Raw genomic sequence first — 22,521 nt, forward strand, 5'->3', positions numbered from 1 at the left:
GGTGTCACAGTGCGTTGGACTTATGTGAAGCAACTTTTTATCTGCAGTGAAATTCAAATCGGATCATGAAATAAAATTTTGACTCCCAGACTTTTTCCTATTTGAGGTCCCATGGCGACCGTTACTTCCTGCTTCCGCTTCAGCTCTCTATATGGGCAAAGAGGAGGGGCCTGTGCACCTGAGACATCACAAACACATCGACCTGTCAACCTTATCAAACAAGTTGTTTCTCACACTCTAGTGGTCATGAGAGGAACTGCAGCTTTTGGTTCTTGATGCTGCTTAATTTTTCACTTTCGTGCGACATATATGATTATAATGAAATAAGAATAAAACGAAATATTATAGTACGCCAGTAAAGTTAATGAAAAAAGGTGTTGCAGCCTCCGACTTTAATAAATTGTATGTTATCTGATGTCGTCAATCACACATTTTACGTGACATAACAGACATCAAAACACCTTGTCAGGTCAAAAGGGTGAACAGGAAGAGCCACATTTTGTTTGTAAGTTGTAGAATCTACATCATATTTTTAGGTTTTATGTAAAGTGATGATGATAAAATCAATATTTTAGGATCTAAACACCTGTTTCACAGTTTTTTTGAAGCCACTGCAGCTGAGATGTTCTCTGATGTTCCACAGCGACGGGTGTGACCGCTACTGATGTTCATACTGACCTCATTTTCCTCCCAGAGACATTAACGTCAATTTACTGTTCGGCTCTCTCCTCTCAGATGCATTAAGACGGAGTTCATTATAACTCTTTGCTGCTATCAACCCTCTGGATCTTGTTCTGGTCTAAATGGAAGTCCCACTGCTGCGCCGACATGGAAATTAATAATGCAGACACATCTGCAGCTGAGACAGAGGCGGTCCAGTTGTATCATGCACCAGGCGTCTTCATCCGTGACTAAAGTGTTAATTTGTTAATTTGTGAGACATCGTTTTATGTCTCAGTGTGTGATCTGTTCTAATTCTCACAACGTCCACTGATGCAAGATGCAACAGGTTCAAAGCCGAAGCTCTTTAATGTATGATAGCTACTTACTGATGTCCAGACAAAATTGTATTTTATAAAACATATTGTTCAGATCCAAAGTCCTGATATGATCTTTTAAAGTTCTTTAATATTTAGTATTGTTGTGTTTAAGTCAGTGAATAAATAATAACAGAAGAGTTTTCTTCTCTTTTCACCCTTTAGATCATTTTAGATCACCAAAGTTCAAATGTTAATTTACATTTACCCACCCATAGGCCTACATATGCTGTTTATATAGTATTTAAAATGTACATTGCATTGTATATACAGTGCATTTTATCTACATGAATGTTAGGATGTCAGTTTAGAACAAATGGTTTTAGATGTAGTAGGCTATTGCGATACATGTATGACATTTTATTATAAATACAAATTTTATGTATTTATTAAATGTATATGGGGGTTTTTTTGTATTGATGTATTTAGAGGTAGTAGCCTATACGTTGTGGTCCTCTGGATGCGTTTATGTTATTAATGTGAAACCAAATGCAAATTTCCACACTGTGGGCAATATAGTTTTGTATTTTATTCTGTTCTATTCTATTGGTTTAAAGGAAGACAAAAACAAAGGACTGATTGACTTTTATTAACCAGTTAACGCACGCTGTACCTCCCACGGTACGGCTCCAGAAGGTGGCGCTAGCATCAATTACTCCCGAACATTTTTAACAGCAGCCCTTAAGCATATATATTCATGTTATACATTGTTAGAAAGCTTAGATCGCCCCGATCAATTCAAGACCACCCATGATTTTTTTGGTTGCTCACAGCCCTAACAGGATTAGCAGTTAGGTCGGCTAGCCGCTAAGCTAACGTATGATGCGTACATACCTTTCAAGTCTTCCCTTTATCCACAGCTGATCTACAGCGACCATCTTATGACACAAGACCGTTTGTACAGCTTGCCAAGTACCCATGCTTGTGAAATATGAAATCTGTTTCCTTCTAACCAAAGTATTTTCCTCAATATGTCCATGTGTTTAGTCCAATGCGTAACGTAATACACGCGGATCAAAACAAAAACCGGCCCCGTTACCGCATTTTACGAGTTGCACGGCGATCTGTGACTACATGTGACTGAATGTTTACATCCGTGAGGTCTTCCTGCTTCTAACGACACCACTCAGTAGCCAATCGGTGGCGAGGATGGGCCGGGACATGTCTCGAAAGCCAATGAGGACACGTGACGATGAGACTGACAACGTGACTTTGATTGACAGCTGCTTGAGCCAATAGAAATTGTCCGTGAAATGAAGCAGATAACCTTTTAGCCAATAGTCTGAGGTTTTCAACGGTGTATGACACTACGCCATCACGTTTGGTTGCTGATAAACAAACCCCCGTGTATCCGACGTGCGCGCCACCCGCTCCGCCGCATAGAAATACACAATGCAGATAGGCATATAGTTCTATAATCCACTGCTTTTAGGGGTGCGCCCTCTACTGCGCGCCAGGAGTTTAGCGGTTGTATTTTTTTTGTTTCTTTTGGTCTTTTGACTTGAAATTTGGACTGCAGGAAGCCAAGACCTGTGGCTGTGGCCTAATTGTGTCTATAGCCTGCTGAGAGGTCCCTGAATGTCTGTACCCATGTCATTCTATAGGCAAACCTATGGGCGGGGAAACAATTTAATCATTCTAACCTTTGCCATTTTTGTCAGTAAAGTCACAGAATCAAAAAAACACCTTAACAGTAATCCTGAGAGTGTTACCTTTACAATGATACCAGGCACATCTCTGAATCTTAAACTATGTGGGATCTGTGCTGCTCACAACTTGGGCATGGCGTTATGGCAAAAAACATGAAAAATAGGGGCGTGCATTAAGAGGTTAAACAGTTTTTCTATGTTTTGAATCCAGTTTCTCCTTCTCTGCGGTCAGAGCTGAGCAGTGCTGCTCTTGGCCGCCACCTGCTGGCAGAGACAGGAACCTCATGTAGTTCTGTGGTGGTGGATCAGTGCAGCTGCATGGGTGCAGTGTTGGTTTTAGCTTGTTTTCATATTTCTCTCAACAACTCTTCTTCTCCCGTCAGCAGCTGCTTCACTTTGACACTGGAGAGCCGTCCAGTCGCCTCTAGTTAAAGGTTCAATCGATCAATCTGACGGCTGCTGTTAGAAATAAATTCTTAGTAGGAAACAAAGCAGTAAAACATAACAGGTTTGTCTAGCAGGTGACTCTACATGTTCACACACTCTTTAATGCTTTAAACCTGCAGAAGATTTATGACCTGAAAAATGATCAATATAAAACATTGTTATATATTTTAAAAAAAACAACAACTTCAAGATCGATTAAGGCACAGATCTGTAAGAGTTCATCCGTTATTATTTATCATTTACGTCTATTATCTGTTATGTTTCTTTCAATTTCATTAGACTGAGTTGCTACATGTAAAACAAACAACATTGTTACATCTTAAAAGCAATACATGATAATGAACATGCACATTTCTGTAAGAATTTACACAGATACACCAACCTGTTTACTTAAAATACTAGTGTGAATCTCATTTGTAGCTGATCTAAATACGTTTTATATGTGTGGTGCAGCAGCATTTTTGCAATATCAGCAAATTTTTTTTTTAAAGTTGCAAAAAGTCTGTATATTGACCTTTACAGTCTATGATATTGACTCAGATTTTGTATTTTAAATAGATTTAGATTTATAAATTGGATGGTCAAAGGTCGTTAAGTTCAGTGTATACCTGCTCTGAGAATCTTATCAATTGTCCACCTGATCATTTCTCAATAAAGTTCAGATGAGTTGCACCATAATGGACCTGGTTATCTGTGTCCTGTTGCTCGTGTCCAGTGCCTGGACTCTTATGTAACCGCTCACCTCACCTCGCTGCTGCTGCTGCTGCTGCTGCTGCTTCACATGCAGCGTCAGTGACTCACTGCCCTTTAGCACAGATTCACGACAACGCTGCACAACAATGAGCAAATTCAGTTTTAGTGAGTGATTACAGTAAAGATTAGCCAGTAAAGATAAAGAACCAATCACTGCACAGGTGTGAGGAGGCAGCACCTGGTTTCATAGAGCAGTAACACGTGGAGATTAAAGGCCTCGGGGAAGGACCTTTCCCCGACCTTTATCAGGGAATGAGCCCTTTGTGAAATTCACCAGTTGTTATTTGTAAGCATATTTTACCACAAATGTCAATAATTTCAATAAATATCCTATTTTGTTTGATCAAAAGTAAAAAAATAAAATTAAAAAAACCGGTAGATGCTGAGTTTATTATCAGAGGAAATTTGAAATTATTCATATTAACAATAAAAGATAAATTCAGTTTCTGTCACTTTAAGAAATGCGTTTAACAATTATTCCATTGCTGTTGATTAATTTCTGTTAATTACACAGCTTTATTGGAGAATTTGAATCTGAGAACTGAATTTTAGTGTCTCTCTACAGATCTCTGGATATATAGCCTAATATAAACAACCCAATAATGATAATAAAAAATATATTAATTCAACAATATATGATGACACGATTATTGATATTATTGATTAATATGCATTGTCTCAACTAAATAAACAAATAAAGTAAAGTAAGTAAAGATATATTAAAATATAAGTTGCTATTGTATGCATATAAACATGGAAAGTAACTGGTCAGCTACATAGCTAAATGTATTGGAGTAAAACACACAAAGTATTCCAAAACTGTATCTAAGCACATACAGAATAAATGTACTTAGTTACTTTGCATCGTTACAAACCAGTAACGTGCACTGGTCTCACACCGGACTTTGTCTCTTTGGACTCAACTGTCTCAATGTTCACGTTTCCACCTGACGATAAGACGTCACACACAAGCCCCGCCCCCTCTGCCTCCATCACTGCACGCTGAGAGGAGAACGTGCTCCTCACTGCGTCAATCACCTCAACTGACAGCGCGAGACAAACCGGAAATAAGAGCTTTGACCTTCACGATAAAAGTCTAAACTGTAAAAAATGTAATTTTTTTTGTTTTCATTTATTAATAAATCTCTAAATTGTTTATCAGTACTTTATCGAGCTATAAAAAGACAAAAAAGAATAACTGAAAGAGACAATAATTTGTGTTCACAGCCAATAACTTACAGCATTAGTACTAATGTACGCACAGAATATGTTGTCTTCAGATTTTTATTTTTTACAATTGTGTCTTCCTTATTATGTGGTTGTATTTGTGTAGGCTACTTGTACTTTTTAAAAACTGTAGTCTGTTATTCTGTCTTGTTGTTTGCACAATGCACCATGTAAACGTCCTTGAAAGTATGATTGTTTGGCAATAAAAGTGATTCTGATTAATAAAATAATCAAAGTAAAAAAAGAAATCCTATGAGGAGAATTTACTGAGACAAATGAAGTCATAGCTACGTGTCATTTAAGAACATTTTAAAGTCAAAACAAGTTTAATAGAAAGAAAAAATATTATTTTTTTTAGTAAAAGTGAAGGAAGATACATTTTTTAATTGAAACAGTCGTAGCCCGTTTAGCTGTGGCATTTAATTTTTTATATGTAGATATTAGCATTTTAGCTCAATAGCTCCCATGTCATGTGATCAATTGAACTCAAAATCAGTGTGGGATCATGTGTACACTGGCTGCATGAGATACAGCTTGTTTTTACATCTGTTCATAATTTTTTATTAATTTTTATATGTAAAAAAAAAAAAAAAAAAAGTAATGTAAGAACATTTTAAAGTCAAAACAAGTTTAATAGAAAGAAACATTTTTTTTTTTTTGAGTAAAAGTAGCTCGTTTAGCTGCGGCAGGTTTTATTTTGAAAGTCCGTAGCGGAAGCCGGTGATGTCACAGTAGGTACCTTGTTTCCCTGACGACAGTGACAGTGGGAAGTGCATCTGTCTGAGCGGAGCCAAAGAGCCGCATCCTCCTCCCATCGCCCCTGGTCGGTCGGTCGGTCGGTCTGACTCCTCCAGCCCGGCCACAGCGACGCTACAGCGGGACAACCGAGCAGCGGTTCCCCCTGGTCGGTCTGACTCCTCCAGCCACTCGGTCCTCGGTCGTATTCGCTCCTTCCTTCCTTCTTTCCTTCCCCCCCTTTTTGTTTGTCCGTCCATCTTCTTCCCTTCCTTCCTCCCTTCCTTTTCTTCTTCCATCCATCCATCCTTCTTTCTAGAAAGTTCCGGAGCGCGGGAATTATTCAACGGAAGTGGGGAGGGAAAAAAAAGCTCCTAAAAAGTCAAAATGAACGAGAGTGATGGGAGTTCCGCGCTCGCCGAGTACGACTTCGAGCGGCGGTTCGACGAACGACGAGCCCTGGAGTGGATGCAGGAGAACTGGTAAGATGGAGAACAAGGAGAAGAGATGTTTAACTCACACAAAGGGAGAAAGAGAAAGTAAAAAAAAAAATGGCTATCTCCGCCTCCACTAGACCACCGTCCGCGGTGGTCGAGCGGCTGCTGTCTGTACTTCATGTCCGGCCATGCGGAGGAGCAGAGCAGCCGCTATCTTCCGGCTTCTTCTAAAAACCGGTTCCATCCTCTTGTAGTATAAACTATCCACTGTAACGCATCGTTATCCAGCCTGAAACCTATTCATATTATTAGACAAAGTAATTAAAATGAGCCGAATAATATGCCACTTTTTAGTTTTGTTTTGTTGCTCTTTTTTTTATTTTTTTTTTACCCGCTTTAATTCAAATGTCCTTGAGGAGACAGTGATATGACTTCATCTGTGCTCTCATAGGCCAGAAACTGTCTGATTAAACCACTAGATTTTAGTTAATGAAAACATTTCTTAACTAGATGTAACTATTCTGTAGTGTAGAGATACACATTCACAACAAAAAGCCATGCATTTGATATTTTATTCAAGTAAAAGTAAAGTGCAAAAGTATTTGTATAGAAATCAGTAGTGATTTATCAGGATATTGTGCATTATGGTGCAGCTGGTGGATTCAATGACTTTATATTAGAATATTTATCATTTTACACACTTCTCATAAAAATATATTGAGTAAATTATAAATATTATCTGATTCCAGGCTCAGAAATTAAAGGATTTTCATCTTCCTGTTGTGATATATCATAATAATATGCATATAGGTCTTTTGGTCAAGCAAAAAAGACTTTTAAAGATTCATAATCATCTCTGCAAAGTTGCAATGAGCATTTCTTTAGACTTTATATGCCACATTGAGGCTCGAGTCCATACATAATGATACATTATAACTTATTGTTGTTTCATTAATCTTCACCTGCAGATGAACTCGTTACATAACCAGAGAATTGTGCAGGAATGTGCAGTAATTCAAGCTGTTATTCACTCTGTTGTTTATGTAAAAAGTTTGTTCTGCTTGTCCACTAAATAGTCCTGCAGAGTGATCCCTCATTGAGCAACTCCACCATAGAAACCTTGTAAGACCGCATTTTTTAAGCCTCGCGTTGTCGTCGGTGTCGCCGTGCACGACCGCATCCTCGTAACGCGTGTGTTTGTGTCGCTGAGGCCAGTTGGAGCTGTCCAACGCAGACACATAAACCTCTGGAGGAAGCTCTTGCAGCAGCCAAACGCCTCCCATCCGTCCTGCACGCCGCCCAGGAGCTGCACGCTCTGCACCAGGCATCAAACATAAACACATTAAAGAGGAGCAAGTGCAGCAGGAGAGCGAGGAGCTTTCCTGCTCTGTAAGCAGTCGATCAGATCTCCAAATTATTGATTAATCGGATGCATTTTATGCCTCGCTGATGGATTAATCTATAAAACACTGCACCATCTGCCTCCGTTACAACATGTGATACACCTCAGATCTTCACTGTTGTTGAAGTGCAAGAATTTGGGCTAAAAAAAAAAACAGTCAGAAATGTGAAAAATCTTTATTTAAATAGTTTAAATTTCTGACCAGATGTTCAGGTTTCACTCTCACATTGTGGCGAGTAGAAAAGAAAAACATGTGGAGGTTTGAGATCTGCAGCTCTGTGCTCAGTTTCACCTTTTTTTTCTGCAGAGGACACATGCACACATGCACACACACGTGCACATTTACACAGGAGGAGTGTAATTAAAGTGGCGGTGGGGTCGCAGTCTGCAGAGGTGGAGGCGTCGTCCTCTGTCCTATCAGCTCCGGTATTAATGATCACACACACCTTTAGCCTGCTGTAATAGCTCTGCTGCTGCTTTATCTGTCACACACACACACACACACACACACACACACACACTCGTATATCTCCTCCAGTGCACTTGTTCCTGTGTGTGTGTGTGTGTGTTGAGAGTCCGATTCCTTTAATCCATCAGCTTCGTAGCTTCATTTTCCTGAAGGTTAATGACAGTTTTTCTACTTCCTGTCACCTGACACCTGGACTCTCTGGACACTTGATGCCTCTGAGTTTCAGCACTGGATCACTACTCGGTTTCAAAATAAAAGCGATATTTCTGAAATTTCGTAAAAAGTACAGTTGCTCTTTGCAGGCGTTGCCTTTGAACGTTGCTTTGCGAATGAGCCGTAACTCTCGTAAAGTCTTGTCTCGCGATATCCCATCGTTCTCGTCCCGCGAAACATCACTTTGAGGAAGATGGATGTAAGCATCTTGTGTTTCCATGGTGATGGGACAGCGATCTCAGCTGCTTAACAGAAGACGAAGGCAGCGCTCGACTGCTCAAAGGCAAAAAGCCCTTATGTATATTACATATATTATGTGTGGCAGTGGGATTTCTGGGAGAGGGTTGTGAATGAGGATTTTAACAGATGAACTATACAACATTTCAGGATGAGCCGGGATACGCTCAATGTTCTTGAACCGATATAAATAGGGCTGGGTACCAAACTTCAGTTCTTTTATGGCACCGGCCGAAATGCTTAGATACCGAGGATCAAAACATGCCTCATCTCTCGGTGCCAAGTTTCGGTTCCCAGAGGTTAATCACGTGATCAAGATCTGATAATGCTGCCGTTGATTGGCTGTGACTCTACACATGGTTGCGGCATCATAGGCTGACTAAACGTCCTCTTATGTCCGGACTTGTCCACTTTTTACGTCCTGTAAATTCATGAAAACGTTCCAGTTTTCATTGTTTTTCATGGGGCCATTAAAGGGATAGTTCTCCGTAGCGTCGCTCTGAGCAGCTCGCGGCTCTGCTCCGCCATTCTAAAAACAGCTTGCACCGACAATTAAAGGTAACAAACCTACTGCTATGACTATAGGGATTATGGCAATGGGCCAAATTGCCAAAATGTTGAACTATCCCTTTAAGCCTGTGTTTAAATCGACGGGCGCTTTGCACAGAATACTCCGGTGTTTTGTTGCCGTCTCTCTTTGCTTTTAGTCCTAAATGAAACACCTGAAGATGAAGCTTTGTCTGTTTCACAGGCTGAAAACAAAACATACCATTATTTATTATTTAATTGAGAATATAGTCAAATAGTCAATCAACAGTGGAAGTTACCTGGAAGTGCTGTTTTTGTTTTTTTTCTCTGTTTTATATTTTGTGAGTTTTGCCCTTTTGGTCAAAGTGATATGGAGACGTTGTTTCCATTTTCTGACAGTTTATAGATTAATTTTTTGCCAGATTTTTTTTTCCCGATGGATTTTTTTTTTTTGCCAGATTTTTTTTCCCCCCGCCGGATTTTTTTTTTTCTTTTTTTTTGGCTGGCCCTAATACTCCTTCGTACCGATCACATGCAGGTTTTTTTTTTTTTCCTGCCTCTCTGTGGGATCCACCCGGGGCGATTATTATCAGAAACCCCTGCAGCTTTAACTGGGTCAAGCAGCAGCAGCAGCAACAACATCATCCACTCACTCACTCACTCACTCACTCAGACTAATATGTATTGTGCCAATCTGGATTTGTCATCTGGCTTTTTTTTCCCCCCCAAACCACCTCACACACACACACACACACACACACACACACACACACACACACACACACACACACACACTCACTCATACACACACACACATGGCCTCACAGATGTCACACACTCCACAGACAGGGCTGTAAAATAAACCACAAACTGATCCAGAGTCAGCGGAGGAGCTGATAATCCAGGTGAAACCTGCAGTCGTAACGATCCGTCTGAGCCGCTGACTCATCCTCGGCCTTTGTTATTTATTTATTCATTATTTTATTTTATTTTATTTCATATAAAGCTGAAGAAAGCGTGTCGTCCCTCTGACCCAGTGCAGCAGACAGACAGACAGACAGACAGACAGACGGCCAAGTTGTGTCATATTTGTTTTTTTTAATTGCACTCGTCTGGTCCGTTTAACCCTAATTGTGTAACGTTCCTTATGCAACAGCGTGCAGCACATCTGTGTAATCATCTTGTGTGTGTGTGTGTGTGTCAGGGTCTGGTGAGGTGACCCGGGGTTTAGACTCCACGCTGTTCGTCTGCGTCGCCGTCGTCGTCCGGTTCCACACGCAGGTCGAAGTCCGAGGAGGTCGAGTGACGCTGAGGGTTGTTTCCCTCCACAGTGTCACTCACTGACCATGATAAAGAAGTTTTTATTCTCTTTATCATTAGATTTTCTTTAATTATAATAACTGGAATCTAATTTTCCAGAAGGCAACAGCTGTTTAATGTCAAACACAACAACATCCCTCACTTTTATTTAAGATTAAAGAGGAACTCTGCAGGATTTTTACCTTGTACCTTAATGAAGCAGCTCCAGAGTCCTAGTGCTGGTTAAATCAATGACTTGTAACTAGTTCCAGGGAGAATGGAGGCTCTCTGCCGTCCACCTAGCGTCTCTTGGCTGAAAACCAACCTTGGACAACCTCAGAGCCTCCGACCCGGTGTCCCAGCTCTCGTCTCCATGGCGGCACCGCCACACAAACGTAACGCGCCCCGTAACCCGTAATCTCTTGTTTATGACAGATAAGACTACACAGATATACACATGGTGACATGGTAGATGATAAATAAGGTTATCCACCGCTCCATGGATTGATTTCTCACCGGCTTCGTTGTTGGAAACAAATGCACATGGAGGAGAGGAGGGTTAGAGACCAGACTTAGAGAGTTGAGCTTTAAAGTAATAGAAAAACCTGCACATATGAGTTTACACATGTTGGATCTGTATTTATTGTATATTTTATAACAGAAGTTCCCAACGTATGTGCTGTGAAGTGGGCCAACAAATTAATACAGCACTAAAAAATGATAATAAAATGAAATATAAATTATATTTTTGAAGTAAGTAATCTTTAAAAACATGTTTTTCATTCAGTACAATCATAAAACTCATATTTACTTTTACATTTTACATTTTTCTCATATATTATAATATTTTTGAAGATATTTTATGCATAGGTTTATCTTTATCTTATCTTATTATCTATTACCTTATATTTGAATAGGGCCAAATAATAACACATATTATATTTAGGCTCTTTACAGTGTGAGATCAATGCTATATGTTTGTCTTTTAACAGCTTGATTTGAGCTTTTATTCCAGCTTTATCTTCACCCACTCGTCTGTACATCCAGACATCGTAATCGTATCGTAAAACCTTGATTTCTGAACGTCTGACCTTTATCACCATTATGACGCTGCTCTCTCTGATTAGGTTTTATTTGACCTCCATATTGTTATCATGTCGTCATTATTAGGTCAGATTAGAGGCTGTGACGTGTTGAAATCACTGATAAAAGAAATGAAACATCGTCATTTCCTGTTGTTTTGGCTCCACGATCGACTTCCAGTTACTCCCAATTTACTTTGCTGTTCTGGTCTCCATGTATCTTTAGTAGAAAGTTGAATTTATTACGTCTCTCTGTGTGTTTTTATAGTATAATTTTACACCATAAGCATCTTTGCAGCGGCATTAGTTCGGGGGCTTGTCCTATAAACTGGTCACTGTAAGAAACAGGATTTAAAACATGATAATTGATCAATTCAAGGGTGAAAATACTGGATAAAACTGGATTGTTGGACTTTTAAAAACAAAACGGATCCTTCCTTTTAAAGCTGGAAAAGATAAACAGGAACCATCTAACACAACTCTGGTTTAATCTTAAAGTTTATAATGAATTAGAAATGTTCTTGTTTTGTTCCTGTGCAGGTTTATAAATAGTTCATGTTGTTTAAAGCAGAACAAGAAGTGTTGTGCTAATTAAATAACTATCGTGCTGCTAATTAAGTCGACTAACGAGTGTGTGTGTGTGTGTGTCCTCAGGACCAGCTCCTTCATGTTCTGCGGCCTGTACGCGGCGCTGGTGTTCGGAGGTCAACACTTCATGAGGGAGCGGCCGAAGCTGAACCTGCGGCGCCCGTTGGTGCTGTGGTCGCTGAGCCTGGCCGTGTTCAGGTGAGTCTGGAGGGGGCGGGGCTAAACTCCTCACCTGCTGTCACATGACCAGAACAACTGTCTTTTATATTTCTGATGTAAAAACATTTTAATGTCAGTTTAAAAAAGATTCGAGATGATATAAACAAAGAGAATCAGTAGTTTCCCTCTGACTCTGCTACAGTTTAAAGGGATAGTTCAACATTTTTTGGCAAATTGGCCCATTGCCGGCGGAGTAGAGCCGTGAGCTGCTCAGAGCTACGCTACGGAGGCTCATGGGATTTCTTGGTTTCCCTCATCAAACTCATCAAATACACAATCCAACAACTCCACAACGCTCTGGTGGACAAGTTGTGACCTGCACATTCACCACGCTATGAGATAATAACAGAATACAGAGACTGCTTGATGAAAAACTGTCCCTGAAGGCAACGTGCATCAGCGGTTTTGCATGAATTTCCCTCCAAAACAACTCTGTCTGGTAACGTTGTGTTATTATCTCATAGCGTGGTGAATGTGCAGGTCACAACTTGTCCACCAGAGCGTTGTGGAGTTGTTGGATTGTGTATTTGATGAGTTTGATGAGGGAAACCAAGAAATCCCATGAGCCTTCGTAGCGTAGCTCTGAGCAGCTCGCGGCTCTGCTCCGCCGTTCTAAAAATAGCTTGCACCGACAATTAAAGGTAACGAACCTACTACTATGACTATAGGGATTATGGCAATGGGCCAATTTGCCAAAATGTTGAACTACCCCTTTAATGTCACAAAATTATGGGAATTAACTTGAATATTGGTGTCAAAGAAGAGGTTTTTTTATTGCTAAATGGAACTAAAATGGAAAGTTTGATAAGATTGAATAATATCAGGTGATTTCTGTCTGTGCTTGGACATTTTTAGTTCTTTCCCTCACAAAATTTTGACTTAAAATGTGAAAATTTCAGAGTCATAATCTCTCCTCCAGCTGCTTTTATTTAACCAACTATTAATAAACCTGCAGACCCAAATAAATTCAGACTAAATCTTTCTACCTGTCTCTGTATAAAGATGAAATAAGTTTGGTTTATCTCCTGACACTCCATCCTGTTTCCTCCCTGTTTGAATCAGACGTTTCAGATTTTTGCTCCCGCGCCGTCACATGAGGCCGTAGATTACAGTAATACTCTGGAGAATTATGTCATTTATGTCAAATCCAATTACAACATGAAAACCACACGTTCACATCTAAAAACCTCAGTTATATGTGACTCAGTGTGACGGAGCTCAACCCCCCTCCTAAACCAAACCCAACCCAGACTTGATGCCTGATGTGAGCGCTGCCGGCTGCCAGGAGGTTTGTGGAGATCGTGACCCAGTTGGCCGGTCGCAGCGGGCGGAGCCGCAGCCGCCGCTCCATCACCGGCCCCATCGCTCTAATCTTAATCCCTGGGAGCGGTGGTGGTGGTGGTGGTGGTGGTGGTGGGTGTAACCTGCCTGCTGTCTGTCTGCACACAGCAACACACACATATAAACACACACGCTGGAGTGTATTCACCTGCGTTCACCTTCTTGTTGGCGTAAACACTCACTATACAACGCTGAATATTTAATAATCCGCCGATGAAAGTAGTCCCCAGTGAATCTCTGTTTAGTTTGGACTGATACAAACTGCAGTGAGCAGCTGTTTCAGGGTGTTACAGCCACTTTTTAAAAACGTATTTAACTTATTTATGAGCTGTTCTTACAGATTTACATCACTAACCTGCAGGATAAGAGAGAAATATCTTTTTTGTCATTGTTAAAAACAAGGAGACACAAAACAAAACAAAACACTCAGAAGGAGAAGGAAAAGAGGAAAACTTTCCTCCTGGGAGCTAAAAGCTGCTGCAGCTCTGTGTGTGTGCTGCCAAAACATAATCTCCTCTGCTTCTTCCTTCAGTCTGTGCACAGCTGGATGAAGCAGGAAACATGAGGAGGAGTCAGATTACTCACTTTCGATACACATGCCAAGGAAAATAATAAAAATGTCGTTCATCCTAGTTCTGTTCTATCATGTTTTCTGCAGAAAAGGAGTAAATCAACATTTTATTTATTATTTCTTTGTGGAAAAACAGAAAATACCTGAGCGTTGTTCTTCCTTCCTGTTTCCCGAGTGTGTAGATATTTTAAATTATATCGAAATTCTAAAATATCATATGAAGTAGGCCAATATATTTTTTAGTTTATGTTTATTGTCATTGCATATTCGTATACTGGCAGTCTCTCTCCTGTAGCAGCAAAAGACGATAACCTTTAATTTACAGGCCGTTAATAACGTGATAATGTCGAGAAATTTCAATTAATTGCGTAGTAATGTCTAGAAATAGCCTAGAAATAACGGTCAATTTCATAATAATGTCATGTTTTTCATAAAGGTAAAAGATTACAAATGATTTTCATGCTTTGCATTTTTTTGGGAAAGGCCAGGAAGTTTCTCCACCAAGTCGTTGCAATCTATCGTTATTTCTTGACTATATTTCTCGACATTACTATGAAATTGACTGAATTTCTAGGCTATTTCTAGACATTTTGACACAGTTGTTTGTTATTTCTTGACATTATCATGTAATTAGCGGCCTGCAATAAAAGGGTTACCCAAAAAACATTTTAAAAAGTAAAAAAAAACACATAAAATGCAAGGAGTCAATAAATAAACCAAATAAATCAACATATTAAGACATGAACTAGGTAATATACAGCAAGCAATATATGCAGCTACGAAAATGAAACTCTCTCTCTCACTGTTTATTCAGGATCTTTAGACGATGTACTTGTTTATATATCGTGTCGTTGTGGTGTGTGTGTGTGTGTGTGTGTGTGTGTGCAGCATCATCGGCGCTCTGCGGACCGGTCTCTACATGATGCACGTTCTCACCACCAGCGGCTTCAGACAGTCGGTGTGTGACACCAGCTTCTACAGCGCCCCCATCACCAAGTTCTGGGCCTACGCCTTCGTGGTGAGCAAAGCCCCCGAGCTCGGTGAGTCGCCCCGCTGCACACACTTGTTACGGCTGATTAGTCATCAAAAAAAAAAAAAAGTTCAAATGTCTTGGATAAAATCTGGTTAAATTTGTTTAGTTCTATAAATGCAGGGCAAAATCAAGCTTTTTAAACATATTTTGAATTACAGTATCATTATATTTAGTCAATCAGGGGCCGTATTCACAAAGAATCTTAAGGTTAAAAGTAGCTCCTAAGGGCCGAATTTAGGAGCAACTCCTAAAAAAAGTGGGCGTGTCAGTCTTAAATTTAGGACTCCTAGTTTTTTAAAATAAGAGTAATTCACAAAGTATTTTATGCCTAAAAGTAGCTCCTAAGTCTGGGAGAGCTTAAAAGTCCTCGTGAGGACTCCTAACTCAGTAAGACCTATTCACAAAGAATCGGAAATGGCTGCAGCCAGGCAAATGTATGGAGGACTGCGAATTGCTGCAGAGGGGGGTGCTGGAGCACCTGCCCCTTTGCCCTTTGATGCCCAACGTGCCTTTTTGTCGGTGTTTATTTTTATTTTTTTTGTCATCACCAACATTTTCGCTATAAAACGGGAGTAGTGACGGTGACGGACTGTCTAATATAGGCGTCACAACGGTTGAACTGAGGTAACTGTGACCGCTGATGTGAGCCAAAAATATTTTTAAAAGGTTGGTGGGTGCGCTAGACACACACATCTGTTAGTAGTAATAGCTCACGTGATAGGGTAGCTCCCTCAATAAACTAAACTTATTGTCAGTGTGGGTTCAAATCCTGCTATAGGCCACAAATGTGGGTAATGCATTTTCTTTTCTCATCATTATTATGATCACCATATAATATTAGGGCTGTCAACGAATGTGAAAATTAATATTAAAATGTGGGAAGAAAAAAAACCAGCGGCTGCTTTGCGAGTGGACGCACTGACCCTCATTGCGTTTGCACAGCGTCACACTGCAGAAAGTGAAAGTGAGACGCGTCAAAAACTGTAGCAGAAAGATGCAGATGGCAGAGAGAAAGACAGAAAGTTCAGAGCCCAACTCGGCAGCAGAGAGAGTGGTTTGGACTCGAAGCTGTCTGAAAAGCCCCGTCGGACCTGACGGCAAAAAAAAAAAAAGAAAGTGGAGCGGAGCGGCCGGCGGCGAGGAGGAGGAGGAGAAGGAGGAGGGAGGGGAGGGGGGCGCCGCCGGCACTCAACAACCAATCACCGTGTTGAGCGCCTCGAATTCGTGCACGAGAATTGACGTAATCCATAGCAACGGGGCGTCACCAGGGGCGTCACTCTTACTTTGCTCTTAGTGATTTATCCTTAGTAAGAGTCGGTCTCAGCGGCTTTGTGAATAGCTTTTAAGAAAAAACTCCTACGTAAAAACTTTTAGTGCGAGTTAGGAGCACTCCTAGTGGTAAGATAAAAGGCTTTGTGAATACGGCCCCAGATCTTCATTGTACAACAGCATGTTGAGTTTAAGTCATAAAATGATCAGAATTAACTTGAATATTGGTGTTTTTATAATCAAAGAAGAGCACAGGCTCCAACAACAAGTATATTTTATTGCTAAATGGAGCTGAAATGTAAAGTTTGATACGATAGATTTGATCTTAATAATATCAGGTGATTTCTGTCGGTCCTTGGACATGTTTGAGTTCTTTTACTCACAAATTTGTGACTTTAAATTTGATAAAAATGTGAAAATTTGTGACTTTAAATTTGAAAACTCTCTTCCAGCTGCTTTTATTGAACTAACTATGGCTCTAATACACTGTCATATAAGAAGATCCTTCGTACCTTCAGCCATCAGGCTTTTTAATTCTTCTGCAAATGGTAGATGAGCTGACAAACAAAGGAATTTAATAATAATCCTTTTGGGATTAATAAAGTCATTCATATCGTATCGTATAATTACACAGTTAAAGGGATACTTAAAGCAGAAGTAAGCGATCCGGTCGTTTTGGCTAATGCTGCGTTCCAGGCAGGCTTTTGAAACCGTAAATTACAGCTTCAAGTCACAACTTACGACTTTGTAGCGTTCCAGGCAACCCACTCGTGTTTTTCCAACCTGTTTTACCTGTGAAAGTCACTATAACGGCCACTCGTAACTTCCGACCCGTGAACTCGTACCAGATCGAACTGGTATGACTTCACAGGTCGGAAAAGCACGAGTTACGGGTTGCCTTGAACGCACCATAACGTCTTGTCAGCCGATGGAGTGAGCAGCCCCCGCCCTCGTCATGGATCTATTGGTCCTCGTCCCTACGTCACCACATTCAGGCGTATCCCTTGGCTGCACACACAGAGAGGACTGCCCCTTTATGCCGTTCTCTCTCCTCATTGGATAAAACTTGTAGGATACAAGAAAAGTTTTCTCCTCGGCTTACAGCAGAGCAGAGTGACTGACAGACCCGTGTTTCAGTCCAAACACTCTATGTAAGTGTTTGCTGTTGGAAGATATAACTATTTAAGACTTACATTAACACAAAAATATTGCTTACTTCTGCTTTAACCCAAAATCAATAATTTACCAATTTTCTACTCAGTATCCCTTTAAGTGCCTTTGTTAAACATTGAGGCCAAAATAAATCAAGTTTAACTCATTGAGTGCCGCGCTCCTTTCCAAAGTTTTAGTCAAGTGTACCGGCAAATTAGACCATATTTGACTTTTTATTTTAGAGCCATAGTGTATTCTATATTATTGCCACCAACACATACTGTAGCTCATTTGAAAGGTTTAACTTTATCCTTCAAATGGCCACAAACCGTTTGTTTCTACGTGCCTCCGTTCCTGAGAAAAGTCAAGCTAAACATGGCTGGGTTTCACCAAAATCCCTCCTTTTTTTCTAGAAAAGGAGATAGAGCGTCTTTTATGAAAGGTGCGCTGTTTGTGTCTGTCGCTCTTCTGACACTCGCATTTCTGGATCAAAGGGCTCGTATAAGATAAATATACACAACAATTGTTGTTCTATTCACAAAACCACCATCGGGGGCGGGGGGGGCGCCACTAAACAGCAATAACACAGACGCACCGTGCCGTGTCACAGCCTCTCGCCGCGGAACGTGAGGCTCTGCCGGCCACAGCGGCTCGCGAACACCGGTCCCGCCGGTGGTCGCGGTCCGTCTGTGGTACGGGTCGGTGGTGCCGGTCTGCTTTGGTCCAGAGACCATCAGATTTTACCGCGGGAGGACTTTGGGGAGGACACGGTGTTGCTCCAGATGAAGACCGGGCGGGACAGTGGGCTGAGAGCTTCCTGGTTCAGCTCCCAGCTGCTGCAGCCTCGCGGGTGAGAGCGGAGCAGCAGCGGAGCAGCTGCTGCATCCACATGCAGAACTCCGTTTGCAGAAGCTGAGTTATGATAAAAACTTCCAGATCATGAGCTGTCATGTGACTTTGATCGTCATCTATTTCAGTTCTCCTCGTCGTAGAGTCCCCAAATTTACATATAATGTGTATTAAAGTGTCTATTTTCATAATTAAAAAAAAAAGCAAAAAACGAAAAATTTCGTTTTTGGCACTCAACGCATGGGAACGAAAAACGAGAAATTACGTGGTTGGCACTCAATGAGTTAAGATGAAATGTTTGTACCTCTCTCAGGATAAAGGGTAAAGAAGTTGAGTGTATCTCTTGACTCCTTCGTCCAGATTGGTTTAAATTGAACTCCGTCACAGATTAGATTTTCCTGCAGCAGGACGTGAACCACCTGAGTCTTCAGTCTCGTACCTCTCAGCTCTTGAAAACTTCCAGTAAATCCATCAGCCATTATCTTAAGAGCTGCCTCAGTAAAGGAGGAGGAGGAGGTGGAGGAAGTCGTCTCCACATCGGAGCAGTTAATCTCATCTCTCTCTCTCTCCGGTCGCTGTGGGAGATGTTGCTGAGCCGACAGGAAGGTTCTGTTAGTGAGAAGTGTGATGGATCCAGACGATGAGTCTCGACGCTGCAGACAGGACGTGTGTGTCTTCACTAGCGATGACACCACGATTACTTGTTTTCACAATTAATCGCGGTATTAAACGTCACAATTAATGAATTTATCGTGAAGGTTCCTAAATACGTAACTTTCCAAAGAAGATTATGTCCGAACCGTATCGGCAGATCAGCACAACTTGCACAGAAAAACAAAAACAAAGTTACACAACAAACATGTGTGTAACTTTGTTAAGACTGTAAAACGTGCTTGAAAAAGTAGCAAAATACGTCTAATATGTATCACCACCTGCAAGAAACTCACCTGTCTTTATATGGCAAAGTAAAGGTAAATGCACAGATACTGGGTTAAATTACGTTAATGTCAATTTACTTAATGTAACACTTAATTGATAGCTTGTTATTTGTAACTTAAACACAAACAAACAAACAAACAAACCAAAAAAACGATTACAATGACTTGAATATGTAAAACATTTCCCCTGGAAGATTAATAATCAGCCCTATATTAATAGATACTTCAAATATTTTGTGTATATAATTAGTAGGGGTGTAACGATACACAAAAATGACAGTTAGGTACGTTTTGAGGTTTTGAGGTCACGGTTCAGTTCATTTTCGGTACAGTATGGGAACAAAATGCAAAACCTAAATTTGCTTTGTAGTTTATAGGAACTTTTGTAAACCAGTCAACTGTAATTATAACATTATAGATAGAATAGGCTGCTGTTGTAAAGTACTGCCTAATACCTTAAATAAATTATTCTCAAACAATAGGCTATATAAAATAAGATTTCCAACAAATAAAATATTCTCAAATAAACAAAAAATTTATAAAATATTATGAGAAATGAATTTCTCACAGCTTGTTGGCACAGATGAACAAAACCTTTCCACATGTAAATTGCAGTTCTAACAGTTCAAGCCAGACTGACTGGCTATTGGGCAATGTGGGCAAATGCCACAACGATTGCCTGATGATGCAGCAAATTAATTAATAAAGCGGATCACACGTCACTACGACGTGCAAAACAAAAGACGAAAAGAAAATAGATAAAACGATTATGTATCATAGTAGGGCTGTTCGATAAAAGTGTGTTTTTTAGCAGAGTTAGATATTGACACTCCACTTCCTGTGGTCGTCCCTCAGGTGACACGGTCTTCATCGTCCTGAGGAAGCAGCGCCTCATCTTCCTGCACTGGTACCACCACATCACCGTGCTCATCTACTCCTGGTACTCCTACAAGGACCAGGTGGCCGGCGGCGGCTGGTTCATGACCATGAACTACGTCGTCCACGCCTTCATGTACACCTACTACGCGGCGCGGGCGGCCGGCGTGCGCGTGCCGCGGCCCTGCGCCATGGTGATCACCACCTCCCAGATCCTGCAGATGGCGATGGGCCTGACGGTGCTGGGCGGCGTCTACCGCTGGCAGCACGAGGTCCGTTGCCCGTCCAACATGCACAACATCACGTGGGGAACGCTCATGTACCTGAGCTACCTCATCCTGTTCGCCGTCTTCTTCTACAACTCCTACCTCAAAGGCTCCTCCTCCTCCTCCTCCTCCGGTGGGGAGAAGAAGAGATCCAAGGCGGAGTAGAGCCTCGTCCTCCACGGTCGTATTAAAGGGATACGCCAACTTGCCTCACTCCCGAGTCCATGACCAGCAGATAGACACCATCCTTTCGACTGTGCGTGCAGTAACAAGGGAGATAGAGCCGTATCGCCCGTAATTAGCTTAGCTCAAATGCTGGAAGTGTATAGGTAGCGTTAGCCTGCCTCCTACCCGAGCCGAAATCTGATTTCATTTTAGCTCTAAACTCTGTAAATATATCACTTTATCCACATTTCAAACATTTTTAGGCGATAAAGTAGCCGTTTAGATCAGCAGTGTGTCGTTAATTTGTCTAAATACCAGCTGTTTACAATTCTGTTCGGACGAATTCGGCGCTAACTCAAGCTAGCCGTTGTGACCAACGCACTTCCGGTTACCTTCACAAAATAAAACACCCGTTGCCCTTTACATACAGAAAACCATGACTATAGAAATTGTGCTTTTACTTTGAAATAGGAAGCTAGCCTACCCTCGATGGTAGCTAGCTTGAACCAAAATCCAGCGTTTGAGCTAAGCTAATTACGGGCGATACGGCTCTATCTCCCTTGTTACTGCACGCACCGTCGAAAGGGTGGTGTCTATCTGCTGGTCATGGACTCGGGAGTAAGGCAAGACAGGAAAAAAAAAAAGGTTGGAGTATCCCTTTAAAATGTGCCATAAGCAGAATCGACCAACAAGTGAGGCACCGCCAGTGCGTGAAGTCACGGCTTGTTAACCCGGCTGCTCCGTCCTCCTCCTCCTCTTCCTCCTCCTTCTTCTTCTTATTCTCGTTGCTACGACAACGTCACCGACTCTGTAGCTCAAACCACCGCAGGACGGAGGAGGTCGGTCGGTCGGTCGGCGCCGGACGCTGCACAGTTTAATATGACCTTGTGATGAGTCGGAAGAACAAAAAGAACAAAAAAAAAAGATGAAACGATCATAGAAGCGTATATAGGGACAAGTACCATGTTTGTGTTTTGACTAATGTTCTCACCAAAACAAACGTCCACATGAAGGCCAAGGAGGTTTGTTAAAAGCTCTGAACAAGAAAAAATGTTCTCAATATATTAATTATCAAAGCAGCTCTTTGTGTGAATGTTGCTACATAGCGAGTGTTGGCGTCGGTATGGGAAAAGAGTCGGCTCATCTGGACCGGAAGCAAAACAAAAGGATTGTTTTCCACCTCTAAACATCTGTTGACGCTAACGTTAGCTATGTAGCAACAGCAGAGGTCACATAAAAAGAAAAATGTTTTTTTTTTTATTTCAATAATTGTCAAAATCAGTTTGTTTACACTCTTTCTTAGAGTGAGATGAGTAAAAACCACTTTAGTCTTATATATGGAGTCAGTGGATGTGGTTAGCGTTAGCTTAGCATAAAGACTGAAAACGGGGGGAAACAGCTAGCCTGGCTAACTCACCTGTGTCACCTCTTCTTTAAAGTGATAAATCAACATTTGAATCCCTATAGTCATAGCAGTAGGTTTGTTACCTTTAATTATCGGTGAATGTTGTTTTGAGATCGGCGGGGCAGTGACGTGAGCTGCTCAGTGAACACAATGGAGGTGAACGGTACTTTTGCCTTTCTCTCATCAAACTCATCAAATACACAATCCAACAACTCCAAAACGCTATGGTGGACTAGTTGTGACCTGCACATTCACCACGCTATTAGATAATCATGTAACATTGCGATACAGAGTTGTTTTAGAGGCAAATGCAGCCGGAACTACATTCCAGACA

The 22,521-nt window shown here is 41.1% G+C and overlaps 1 protein-coding gene across 1 annotated transcript; it reads left to right on the top strand.

The window, feature by feature from the left end:
- Positions 1-6,090: 6,090 nt before the first annotated feature.
- On the top strand, positions 6,091-20,817 carry LOC146967171 (very long chain fatty acid elongase 6-like). The gene is made up of 4 exons (XM_085761635.1): positions 6,091-6,330; positions 12,170-12,301; positions 15,123-15,274; positions 20,331-20,817. The coding sequence occupies exons 1-4, from the start codon at positions 6,236-6,238 to the stop codon at positions 20,780-20,782; spliced, it is 831 nt and encodes a 276-aa protein (XP_085617761.1). The 5' UTR covers positions 6,091-6,235; the 3' UTR covers positions 20,783-20,817.
- Positions 20,818-22,521: the final 1,704 nt, after the last annotated feature.

The sequence above is a fragment of the Trachurus japonicus genome, chromosome 19 (genome assembly GCF_045865225.1).
Source record: "Trachurus japonicus isolate A0001 chromosome 19, Traja_1.0".
Lineage (NCBI taxonomy): Eukaryota > Metazoa > Chordata > Actinopteri > Carangiformes > Carangidae > Trachurus > Trachurus japonicus.